The sequence below is a fragment of the Heteronotia binoei genome, chromosome 15 (genome assembly GCF_032191835.1).
Source record: "Heteronotia binoei isolate CCM8104 ecotype False Entrance Well chromosome 15, APGP_CSIRO_Hbin_v1, whole genome shotgun sequence".
NCBI lineage: Eukaryota > Metazoa > Chordata > Lepidosauria > Squamata > Gekkonidae > Heteronotia > Heteronotia binoei.
In genome coordinates this window covers 47,705,205-47,718,332 of record NC_083237.1, presented here as the reverse complement: position 1 = coordinate 47,718,332, position 13,128 = coordinate 47,705,205, and the positions used below count along the sequence as shown (strand labels likewise).

The following is a 13,128-nucleotide window of genomic DNA, read 5'->3' as shown; positions in this document are numbered from 1 at the left end:
TGTCTAAGGAAAACATGGAAGGGATATGGCAAGAATTCTGTAAGGAATAGAGGGCAGATTAGAGTGCAACGAAGGAGGCAGGAAATGGGGGGGAAAAAACAGTGTGGCATAGTGGTGAGAGTAGAATCTGGGAGACCCGGGTTCAAATCCCCACTCTACTACAGAAGCTTACTGGGTGACCTTGGACCAGTCGCACACTCTTGACCTAACCTACCTCATAAGGTTGTTATAAGGATGAAATGGAGGAGAGGAGAATGATGTAAGCTACTGGGGCTCCCTCTGTAGAGAATGGCTGGGCATAGATGATGATGATGACGATACATGAAAAACAGAACAAGGAACTGACACGAGGCAAACGATGGCAAATGCTTCAGCTTGAAATCTTAGAAAACTCTTCCCGCCCCCACCCTAAGACAGTAGGCTTATTGTTTTGACAATGGATTTTTTCATCGCCTCCCCCTTGCTTATTTGAAACTGGTATCCAATATTTATTTATTTAAAAAAAATGCAACTTTCCCTCTCCCTGTCCCCAGATTTGCAGATGATCAGATGGAACTGATTTGGTTTGGTGCAGAGTTTTAAGCTGGGAGGAGGGGGAGCTCCCCATCCCTGTGTTTTTCCATCTTTGGGCATGCCCTGAAGACCAGCATTTACACTTTGCCTTCTCTGATCCTTCTGCAAAAGCTACTGTGCAAGAAGAAAGCATTTTGCAAATGTTAACTAGGGTCGGGTCTAGGGTTACCAACTCTGGGCTTAGAAATACCTGGAAATAACTGGAGATTTGAGGATGGAACCTGGGGAAGTGTGGATGGGGGGGGGAGTATGGATATGGGAGGGGAGGCACATTGGTGGGGTATAATGCCATGCAGTTGACCTTTCAAAGCAGCCATTTTCTCCAGGAGAAGGGGAATGAATGAATGAATGAATGAATGAATGAATGAATGAATGATGCAGGGCATTTTTGTAGAAGGAACTCCTTTTCATATTAGGCCACACACCCCTGATGTAGTCAATCCTCCTGGAGTTTACAGTAGGCCCTGTCAGAAGAGCCCTGTAAACTCTTGGAGGATTGGTTACATCAGGTGTGTGTGGCCTAATATGCAAAGGAGTTCCTGCTACAAAAAAAGCCATGAATGAACGATTAGCTCTAACTCTGGGAGAACTGAAGCCCTCGCCTGTAGATTGACAACCCTAGTTGCGCCACAACAGTGAGGCTTGAACGTGCAAGTGAGGGCCAGTTGCTGGTAAAGTTTGCCAGTCTATAAAAGTCCCTAATGTTTTCAAAGGCTGTGTCTTCCTCCTCTTCACAACAGCTCCTGGACTAGAGATGGTGTGTGTGGGGCAGGGCCACCCCTAGATTGTCTGGCACCCTAGGCAAAACTAACTTCTGCCCCTCCTCCCCATACTGATAAAATCACCAAGTCACATGGGGGCACCAAATTGGGTGCCCTAGGCAATTGCCTAGTTTGCCTAGTAGCAGAACCGGCCCTGGTGTGGGGGCACCATGGTTGCTACTTTGTGAAGGAATTAATCGGGGAAAAGAGCGCTAAAAAACACCCACCCCAGATCCTGCCATCTTCAGGCTCTGCCCCCAACATCTCCAGGCATTTCCCAACTCAGAGCTTCCCTATTTTGTACCTTTTTCTACATGGATGGGGGAAAGCAACAGGGTCAGGAAGTGGTTTTGAATCTACTGTTGGGAGGATTTCATTTCCTGACCCCTTCTGCTCTTGATTACAGCCTTCAAGACTGTAATCCACTGAAAAAGCAACAATAAATCTTTGAGGGCACACAGCGCACCATGGTGTGTTTGTGTTGTTTGACCCTGAATGTAGGTGGAGGTTCTTTTGGTTCCACAGTCTTTCTAGGTGGAGCTATAGTCCAGCCCACACACTGCTGCTGTAATGTGGGCGCCACTTCCTGGTGGCACCTTCCTGTTTCCCTGCCTCTAATCCCACAGCTGAGCTCCACTTTTGGTACAATCTGTGCCAGCCCTGCACTGCTTCCCGCTGGTGAGCCGAAATGGACACCCATGTTGGTCTGAAGCAGTCCAGTAGCACCTTTAAGACCAACAAAATTTTATTCAAGATATGAGCTTTCATGTGCGTTCACACTTCTTCAGACATATTCTGGAGCAGAAATTAACATCCCACGTAGTCAAAGTCAGGCCAAAGTTCAGAATTCACATCCCTGACCTGTATGGTCCAGGCTACCCTGATCTCATCAGATCTCAGAAGCTAAGCAAGGTTGGCCCTGGTTAGTAGTTGACAGGGGTGGAATTCTAGCAGGAGCTCCTTTGCATATTAGGCCACACACCCCTGATGTAGCCAATCCTCCAAGAGCTTACAAAAAAGAGCCTTGTAAACTCTTGGAGGATTGGATACATCATGGGGGTGTGGCCTAATATGCAAATGAGCTCCTGCTAGAGTTCTACCCCTGGTACTTGGATAGGAGACCATCAAGGAAGTCCAGGCAATGGCAACCCACCTCTGAACATCTCTGTCTTGAAAACTCTAGGAGGTCTCCATGAATTGGCTTTGATCTGATGGCACTTTCCAAAAATTCCAGTTTGCACATTTAGTATCTTTTCTGGTTAGGGCTCCTAAATTCAATGTAGCTCTCTCTCACACACACACAAGCTATGGACTTAGGGTTGCCAGCCTCCAGGTGGGGCCTGGATAAGGTTGCCAAGTCCAATTCAAGAAATATCTGGGGACTTTGGGGGTGGAGCCAGGAGATTTTGGGGGTGGAGCCAGGAGACATTAAGGGTGGAGCCAAGATCAAGGCTGTGACGAGCATAATTGAACTCCAAAGGGAGTTCTGGCCATCACATTTAAAGGGATGGCACACCTTTTCAATTCCTTCCTTTCATAGGAAATAATGAAGGATGGGGCACCTTTTTGGGGGGGCTCATAGAATTGGACTCCTGGGTCCAAACTTTTTGAAACTTGGGGGGTATTTTGGGGAGAGGCACTAGATGCTATACTGAAAATTTGGTGCTTCTACCCCAAAAAACAGGCCCCCCAGAGCCCCAGTTACCCGCGGATCAATTCTCTATGATTTTCTATGGGAATAAATCTCCATAGGGAATGCTAGAGTTCCCTGCAGACATTTACCTCCCCTCCCCTTGCTTTCTGATGACCCTGAAGCGGAGGGAGGGCCTCCAACCCAGGGGATCCCCTGCCCCCACCTGGGGATTGGCAACCCTAGGCCTGGAGATCTCCCGTTTTTACAACTGATCTCCATATGGCAGAGATCAGCTCCCCTGGAGAAAATGGCTGCTTTGATGGGTGGACTCTATGGTACTGTGCCATGCTGAGGCCCCTCCCCTCCTCTCCTGTTTCCAAAACCTGCCCCCTCCCGGATCCACCCCCAAAGTCTCCGGGTATTTTCCAACACAAAACTGGATATATATATAGGGACACATAAATGGACTGGATCCCAGCTTTTGTAAATGCATGTGCTTCTTCTCCTGAAGCACAATTTCTTACCTTTCCATGGCAATTCAAAATGTCCCTCTCAGGCCGTGTTCCCTCTAAGCTGAACTAGTGTGAGTGAGCCGACTCACAGTTTTTTAGCCTCTGGCTTACACATTTTTGTATTAGCTCAGGAATGATGGCCCCAGAGCAAACCAGTTTATGCAATAGCTCACAACTTTAATGCCAGTAGCTCACAAGACCCCACAGCTTAGAGGGAGCATTGCTCTCAGGTCCACATTCTGGGAGTCCCCTGTCCCCCAGGAAAAGGATTCCAGGGGTCATTTTGGACTCCGCAGGAGGGGAAAGTCAGGAAAATCAAGCTCCATGAGTGGATGAACTTGTGCCTATAGAAACAGCAGTCAGGACCCAGTCCTTTCTCATGGGCAAAGTTCAGAATTCATGTTTTTGACCTTTGGAGTATTTTCAGACAAGTTCCCTTTTAGTGTTAGTGCAATAACATTTAATCCCAGCTTGCAAATTTAGTACCTTCCCACTCGCTCTGTGTGTGTAGTACCATCAAGTCCTTTCTGACTTATAGTGACCCTATGAATTAATGATCTCCCAAAAATCCTCTGGTTAAAAGTTTTGCTCGGGTCCTGCAAACTGAGGGCCATGGCTTCTTTCATTGAGTCCATCCATCCATCTTATGTGCCGTCTTCCTCGTGCTGATGGCCTTCAAGTTTTCCTAGCATTCTTGTTTTTTTCCCAGTGATGCTTGTCTTCTCAAGCTTCTCAATCTCAAACTCCTAAATTCAACAAAACTGATTTTTTAAAAAAGTAGCCATGTTGCTCTGAAACAACAGAACAAAGTTTGAGTCCAGTGGCCCCTTAATTCCAACAAAGTTTAATTCTGGGTATAAGCTTTTGTGTGCAGGTATCTGAGGAAGTGTGCTTGCACATGAAAATTTAAACTTTGTTGGTCTTAAAGGGGCCATGGCTCAAACCGTTGTGTTTTTTTTAAAATATCTAGAATATATGTATTTGCCCAACAAATCCAGGTTAGGAGCATCATTTTGGTTTCCCCTCCTCCCAAACCAACTGCGTTTCAATTCTATGTAAGACGTTTCTCTCTTCTGACTTGCCTCCGCCTTCTTGGTTATTACAGGTAAAAATCTGGTTCCAGAACAAGCGTTCCAAGTTCAAAAAGATCATGAAGCAGGGCTCCAGCATCCAAGAAGACCATCTCCACAGCTCCTCCTCTTTATCCCCGTGCTCTCCCAACATACCACCGCTCTGGGACATCCCCATGGCATGCAAAGGAACTCCTCTCCCTCCCAGCGGCTACATCAACAGCTTTGGACCTTGGTACCACCAGTCACAACACCCAGACGCCATGGGGAGGCCTCCGGTGATGTGACCTGGAAAGAGCTTAAGCAGCTTGCACCCGTCAGGCTCCAAAGCTAGGATCAGGGACACCCCCCTGGAGCGTGGAAGCAGGAGTGCGTCTGGAAGAGATCGTTTCCTTGAAGGACTCACCAGCAAATCTCTCCCAACAGCCGCTGTCTGGCTGAAGATGCAAAGGATTTTTTTTCCTGAACTGTTCACAGATGAAATTCTCAACTGCGGCAGGAAATGCGAGGTGAAGACTGGGAGAGATCTCCCACACAATGTCAAACTTGACCAGAAGTCTGGCTCCCATTTCAAGCAGCGGCTCTTTATCAGGGATTTACAAGACTGGTGTTCATGTTTTGTTCCAAAGACAATGGCCGCTGTTTCCTCTAGCTGTCTTAGCAGGATTAGGATGGCCACTTTCCCCTGCCCCGGTAGCACCTTTCTGCCTTTTCAAATGAGGCAGCCATCCCAGGGATGAAGGTTTTCCCCAGCAGGGAGGTGAGAGGAAAGCCTCATTTGTTGGTTTTCTGCTGTTGATGGTACAGGAGCACTCAGGGCTTTTTTTCCATAGCAGGAACTCCTTTGCATATTAGGCCACACCTCCCTGATGTAGCCAGTCCTCCAAGAGCTTACAGGGGTCTTAGCACAGGGCCTACTGTAAGCTCTTAGAGGATTGGCTACATCAGGTGGGTGTCGCCTAATAGGCAAAGGAGTTCCTGCTACAAAAAAAGCCCTGGGAGCATTGCTGGGGGTGGGGTGGGGGAAATGTGGCATTCCTAATTAGTGTAGCAGGATTTTGTTCTGCACAAGATTCTCCTTCCAAAAGTTATTAGAAAAGGAATGACATACCGTGTAGAACTACATGGCTTCATGATTTGGGGGGACAGGATACAGGTGAGCTTGGAGACAATGATCCAGTGGGTTAGATCCAGCCAGCTTTTCCACTGAATCTTGCCCAATCCATAACACAGAGCTTTTGTCCGTGCAGGTCAAAAGATGGAAAATATGACTGGATCTAATTCAGCCTCAGACTCAAAAAGTCAAAGCTTTTACTCACTCTCCCCCCCCCCAAACAAAAGTTTAATCAGCTTTCACCTCCTTTTCCAAGAGAAATAAGTGATGGTTCCAGATAGTTGATTTCTGTACAGAACCCCAACTTTCTCATGCTGAAAAAATTAGTTTTTTTATATTCAGGTCCTTTCTGCAAAGTTGAATTTGCCTCCAAGTTTATCTGTCACTAAAATCTTTTGTTTTTAAAAAACTGTATTCAAGCCAGGGTTATGTTTACAGTTCTTAGAAAGTTTGTGGGTGCAAGCCCTGTATTTCTTTCATATCCCCTACTCTTCTTAAGAGAAGAATTGTGCTTTTTCTTCTTTTAATTGAGAGCCAGTTTGGTGTAGTGGTTAAGTGTGCAGACTCTTATCTGGGAGAACCGGGTTTGATTCCTCATTCCTCCACTTGCACCTGCTGGAATGGCCTTGGGTTAGCCATAGCTATTGCAGGAGTTGTCCTTGAAAGAGCAGCTGCTGTGAAAGCCCTCTCAGCCCCACCCACCTCACAGGGTGTCTGTTGTCGGGGGAGAAGATATAAGAGATTGTAAGCCACTCTGAGTCTCTGATTCAGAGAGAAGGGCGGGGTATAAATCTGCAGTCTTCTTCTTTCAGCTCCTACATGATGACTGCAAGTTGCAATTAAACTCTGATGGGGTGCATGCACAGTCTGTTTTGGTGTTCCTGTGGACTCCTTGCTCCTTCCACCTTCCTCTGTCACTAGCGTCCAGCAGTTAATCTAGCTGTATTTCATTGCTGAATGACAACACAGACACCGTAGTGAACTGGAGTTTATTCTGTGCAAGCTGGGAGTCTAAGGGAGCATGCCTGAACAGGTCTACTGAGAAGTAAGTCCTCTGTCATTCGGTGAGGCTCACTCTGAGGAAAGTGTCCTTAGAACTGCAGCCTAAACCTCTGCTTAATCCTCATTTAGAATTCTGCTTTGTGTGGATTAAAGGAACTGCAATTCTTTGAAGCACCTGAATGTGAACATCATGGTAAATTGGAGCTGGATCCATTAAAGATGCCCTGATCTGGAAAGCCCAAGGTAGCCCAATGCCATCAGATCTCATAAACTAACCAAGATCAGCCCTGGTCAGTATTTGGATGGGAGACCACCAAGGAAGTCCAGGGTTGCTGTGCAGAGGCAAGGGTAGGGTTGTCAGACCAAGTGCAGGCAGGGGTCCCCCACTGACAGGCCTTGCCCTCCAGCCACCAATCAGCTGGCTGGTGGGGGAACTTACCTGGAGGAGTGAAAGGCTCAAGCCTCTGGCCAGTGTTGCACAGGAAATGACATGACATCATCAAACTAGTGATGTCCAGGCAATGCTCTGGTATTTGGGCAAAACTTCATGGTGGAAGCCTGCTTTACCATAAAGTTTTTGCCTAAATACTAGAGTGTTGCCTGGACATCACTAGTGTGATGATGTCACTTCCTGTGCAATGCCAGCTAGAGGCTTGGGCCTTTGTCTTTCTTTCGGTAACTCCCCCAATCCCATGCCAATCGCCAGGAGGGACCTGGCAACCTAGATAAAGCACCTCTGGATGTCTCTTGCCTTGCAAACCCTATAGGCAGCGCTTTTTTTTTTGTAGCAGGAACCCCACGAGCTTACAGGGTTCTTAGTACAGGGCCTACTGTAAGCTTCAGGGGTGTGTGGCTTAATGTGCAAAGGAGTTCCTGCTACAAAAAAAGACCTGCCTATAGGATTGTCACAAGTCAGCTGCGACTTGATGGCACTTTTACACACACACACTTCTGAGGAAGTTGCCTGTGCACAACTGGAGGTGGGAGGAGCAAGGGACACATGAGAATGTAACAAATGGTCAGAATCAACTGCTGTTTCTTGCAGCGTTCAAACACAGCTCCAATGCTTCCTCATCCCCACTTCAAAATAACTTGAGTCTATTTAATGAAGCGACGTCTTAATTAATTTAACTTTTCTCCTCCAAACTTTTGCCAAGTATAGCAGCAAAAAAAAAATGTTATTTATTGAAATTAAACTTTTGGTATATTGTATTTTTTTTCTTTATAAACAGAATGTAAAACTATAAATAAGTTTTTTTTGTACAAAACAACATTGTGGAGTCCATTTTTTATTTTGTTTTATAACAAATTGATAAGAGGCCATCATAAGATATGTTTTGATCCTTCTCCAATACCAGGATCAGATCAGTAGGGATTTTTTTTTAAAAAACTTATGTATTCTATTCTATTCTATTCTATTCTATTCTATTCTATTCTATTCTATTCTATTCTATTCTATTCTTAGCTTGCCCTACCTATAGAACAGGCTCAGGGTGGGTTGTAGTCTGCCTTTCAGGCTGAGACTTGAGGTGGATTACAAAGAGTTTAAAAACAGCGCAAGGACAGCAGTATAACATCATGCAATAAATAATCCAATAAAAGCTGTCTAAAATGTTCACAGATTGCTTCAAGAGAAAATAGAGGTCACTGGCAGATAAATAAATTATTTCAGTTGTAGGCTCCGGCTGGATGAACTGTACTTGCCACCACAACCTCTTCTTTACAGTTCTCTCCGAACTCTCTCAGCCCAATTCACCTCACAAGGTTACTATTGTGGGAAGAGAGAAGGTAACTTTTAGGAGCTGAATGAATGGGTTCAGTTTGTGAGGTTAATGATATGGTAGAATGCCCCCACCCCAGCATGCTAGAGACACCAAACTTGCAAAGGATCTCCTGCCATCTCTCCTCTGCCTGCCCCCCATGTTTGGTAATGACTGAATTTACGGGGTCCAAGTTATTGTAAGACACCTTAAGATACAGAAAACTGGTATAAAAACTTTCCTCTTCCCTGGCAGATATTGTTAGGGATGCACACAAACCAGGAAAATCTGGTTTGGTTGATGGCATTCCTGGTTTGTGAACCACAAACTGTCATAAGCTTTTAGGAGCTAAATGAATTGGAAAGATTAGCTTGTTCATGTGGTTCATGATATGGTAGAACACCCCCCACCCCGACATACTAGAGACACCAAACTTGCAGAGGATCTCCTGCCAACTCTCCTCTACCTGCTGTCCAAGTGTGGTAATGATTGAATTTATAGGATCCAAGCTATGCCCCCCCCCAGAAGATGCCCCTATCCTCCCTTGTTTCCAAGGGAGGGAGGGTCAGCAAAAAAGCAAGGGCAATAGAAGTCCAGCAGAACATAAAGTCCTGGGGAATATCTGCAGTAGAAACTGAAGGGGTGTGTTTTTGTAAGCCCAGAAGAACCAATGCAATGTATTCAGCAGAATAAATGTCGGTGCAAAACCAAAGGAGGACTAAGGTCAAACTAGAGAATCTCTGTATTCAGCAGAATAAGTGTCGGTGCAAAACCAAAGGAGGACTAAGGTCAAACTAGAGAATCTCTGCAGTAGAAATTGAAGGGGGGGCACTTTCGCAAAGCCAGCAAAAACAGTGCATTGTATTCAGCAGAACCAGTGCCACTATGGCAGTGCTAACTTAACAGGACTAAGGTCAAGAGTAAGACAGATAATCTCTGCAGCAGAAACTGGAAGAAGTGAGGCATCATTTTTGCAAGTCCAGCAGAACTGGTGCAATGTATAGAGTTCCCAGAAGTACCAGTGCAATCAGAGTGCCCAGCAGAATTCAGTACAACTGTGAAAATGCCGACTCAACAGGAGATGCTTGGAGTGTGATTCTGTGCAGACAGTGGCATTTGCAAGTGCAGTAGAAGCAGTGTAATGTATTAGTGCCCAGTAGTGCCATTGTGGCAATGCCAGCTCAGCAGGAGGACAAGGACATTGGATTTATATTCCGCCCTCCACTCTGAATCAGAGTCTCAGAGCGGCTCACAATCTCCTCTATCTTCCTCCCCCGCAACAAACACCAGGACTGATGTGACGCACAGAATCATTTTCCAAGCTAGGTGTGGTGCAAGCCCAACAGAACCAGTGCAATGTACTAGTGCTCAGAAGAACCCAGTAGCACTGTAACAATACTAGTAAAAGGGGACTAATGTCAAATCAGAGAATCTGTGCAGTACAAACTGGAGGGGGAGCTTTTTTTTCAAGCTCAGCACAACCAGTTCATTGTACAGAATGTCCAGCTGATCCCAGTGCCACCGTGGCACTGCAAGCTTAAAAGGACTGCTCTCAAAGCAGAGTCACAACAAATCCAAGCCGGTGTGTGTGTGTGGGGGGGGGGGAAGGGATTTTGAAAGCTCTGTGCAAGAAAATTGGAAGGGGATACAAAGGAACCCAGCAAAGGAGGGGCCCTCTTGAAACTGACAGGACTAATTTGAAACTGACAAGAGTGTTTTCAAGGCTGGAGAATTCCATCTCTCCTGTTGCTTTGAAGTTTGGTGAACATTTTGTTTGATCAGAGACAGTCTGTCTGTAAATGTTCCAATTCATGAATTGAAAAACCAAAATGGGAGAATCACGGGGAAATTAGGAAACAGAAAAATACCATGATGTAGTAATGAAAACACTTCCACCAATTTATATACTTTTATCTCAAATATAAATAAGTGACATTCAACACATCATTTTACTAGTAAACTCACAATGACCAGTTCCCTGTTCATGAATTGGCATGAACCTCCACAAACTGCCTGACAGTTTGTGGAAAGATTGTCCTGTTTTTTCCCCCCTCTATGTATATTTTTATTATTATTATACATTATCCGTTTCTCTACATGGTTTCTGATATCCATTTTACATTTTCCCCCAACCCACCCCCCTTAGTCTATACATCCTTTTCTTCTTCCAGCCAGGAGCAAAGGACTTTAAGCTTCCACTGAATGTCCACTCTCCTTTCTTCCTTCGCCCATTTCAGATACGTCAGCCACTTTTCTTTAATTCTTGATCTTCTTTCTTCCCATGATTCTTCTTGCAACATTATAGCGGCTATATCTGACTGGACAAAATCAAAGAGGTAGTTATGCCAAGTACTTTCCTTCCATTTACTTTTATCCTTCCATCCTGCCGCTATTACCGCTTTACCCGCTGATATCATTGCTTTTAGTAAATCTTGATTGTTCTTCCCTATTTTTTCATTCCCTAATAAACTCATCTGCATTAGTTCAAAGTTAATTCTCGGCTCTACCTGAAAGAATTTCTTTATCATTCCCACTACCGTATCCCATAGTTTCTTGGCCTCAGGACACTCCCTCCACATGTGGGAATACCATCCCTTCTCTTTCTTACAGTGCCAACACTTAGGGTTCAACCCAGGAAACATATTGGCTAAAGTAGCCGGAGTTCTATACCATTTGGTGAAAAATTTCAATTCCATTTCTCTAACCTTATGTATTTTAACTTTTTTTTAAACCTTCCATTATCTTCTCCCCTGTTTGTTTCGTTATTTGGCCTTCTAAACTCCATGACCGTTGAAGGTAGCTTATTGCTCCTTCGTTACCTGAATTCATGAACCTGTATAGGATGCCTACTAATCCTTTTTTTGTTTTACCCATTAATTTATAAAACTTTTCCATAGGTTCTTCTTCATTTAAATTACTCTTCTCCACTTCCTTCTTAACTTTAGTATACAATCCTGTAGCCTTAAGCCAGTATTGTATTCCTACGACTTCTTGAAACTCATGTAATGGTTTTAACTTATCTAGTATTAACAAATCTTCTACCCTTCTAAATCCTTTAGCCTTAAGTAGTTCGCTCCACCTATGCTCCTTATCTCCTTCCATCAACATTTCTAATGGCGTCCATCTAGATACCCGATTCAGCCATTTCGGTTGCCATTTCTTCCAAACATTTAGCCCATTTTTCCTTGGTCCCACGTTTAAATTAAGTTCCTTTGCTCCCATGTTCGTAAAGATGCCATGTTTTCCTACCCCATTATTAGCTTCATTCTCAAACCTTATCCATTTCTGATCCCCTTCCTTCTCTATTTCTAATAATGCCTTAAGCTGAAATGCTTTGTAATAATTGACTATATCTGGGACTCCCCATCCAAGTTCCGATTTATGATTGTATGCCAATTTTTTGGGGAATCTAAGTTTCCTACTGCCAAATATCCATTCCCTTATTTTAGTGTTCCAGTTAGTCATTTTTTGCTTATCTAACTCCAATGGTATCATTTGAAAAAGGTACGACAACCTTGGCATCCAAAACATCGATACACTCTTTATTCTAGTGGTCAGGCTCATCGTCCTTTTCCCCCACTGCTGCATATCCCTCTCTATCTTCTCCCAGATTTTATTATAATTTCCCTCCACTATCCTGTTAATATTTTTAGATTGTCCTGGTTTACCTGCCGGAACTTGAGTTTTCAAACCACTAATCAGCCAAAATTAATCACGAACGTTAGTTCATGAGCCAGTTCGTCCCCATCCCTTGATATAGGTTTGGTTGCTGGGGTTTGTTTCAGGTTTGGTTGGATTCTGCCAGCTTTTCTCTTGATCTTGCCCAATTCCTCTTCTCAGTAAAGTCCCTATCCCACGTAGTGTTTGATTGCACACTCCTTGGCTTTGCCTTTGGGGTAAGTACCTGTACTAAGAGCCCTGTAAGCTCTTGGAAGATTGGCTTCATCAGGGGTGTGTGGCTTCATATGCAAAGGAGTTCCTGCTACAAAAAAGCCCTGCTTTTTCACCCTTAGAAAAAGAAGGATCTGACCCAATGGGCCAGCCAAGGATTAGGGAAGGGCTAGCTAGTATATTTTTATCCCTCCTTTGCTTCATGACACTCAGGGCAGTGTACACAGTTTTCCCTCCTCCATTTTCATCTCGCAAGTACCTTGTAAAGCAGATTAGATTGGCCAAGAATGACTGATTCAAAAATGTTCAGCAAGTTTCATGGTTAGGATTACCAGCTCTGGGTTGGGAAATACCTGGAAACTTTGTGGCGGAGCCTGAGGAGGACAGGGTTTGGTGACGGACCTAAGCATGATACAATGGCATAGAGTCCACCCTCCAAAGTAGCCCTTTTATCTTGGGAAACTGATCCCTGTTATCTGGAGATCAGTTGTAATCCTAGCCACCTGGAGATTGGTAAACCTATCATGGTTGAGTGGAGAATCTGGAACCATGGTTGAGTGGAGAATCTGGTGTAGTAATTAGTAGGGCTAATTTTTGTAGCAGGAACTCCTTTGCATATGAGGCCACACACCCCTGATGTAGCCAATCTTCAAAGAGCTTACAGGGCTGTTAGTACAGGTACTTAGTACAAAGGAGTTCCTGCTACAAAAAAGCCCTGGTAAAAAGCATATCATACTAGGATCTAGGAGGCCCAGATACAAAGCCCTGCTCTACCCATGAGGTTTGCTGGGTGATCTTGGCTCAGTCATTCT

General features: G+C 44.7%; 1 protein-coding gene across 1 annotated transcript in view; it reads left to right on the top strand.

Annotated features, from left to right (window-relative positions):
* The window catches only part of DLX4 (distal-less homeobox 4), a 36,725-nt gene extending 31,881 nt beyond the window's left edge, over positions 1 to 4,844 (top strand). The window contains exon 3 of the mRNA XM_060255831.1: positions 4,585 to 4,844. Coding sequence (XP_060111814.1) covers positions 4,585 to 4,836 — 252 coding nt within the window. The 3' untranslated portion in view covers positions 4,837 to 4,844. The remainder of the gene's footprint in view (positions 1 to 4,584) is intronic.
* The last annotated feature ends 8,284 nt before the right edge of the window (positions 4,845 to 13,128 follow it).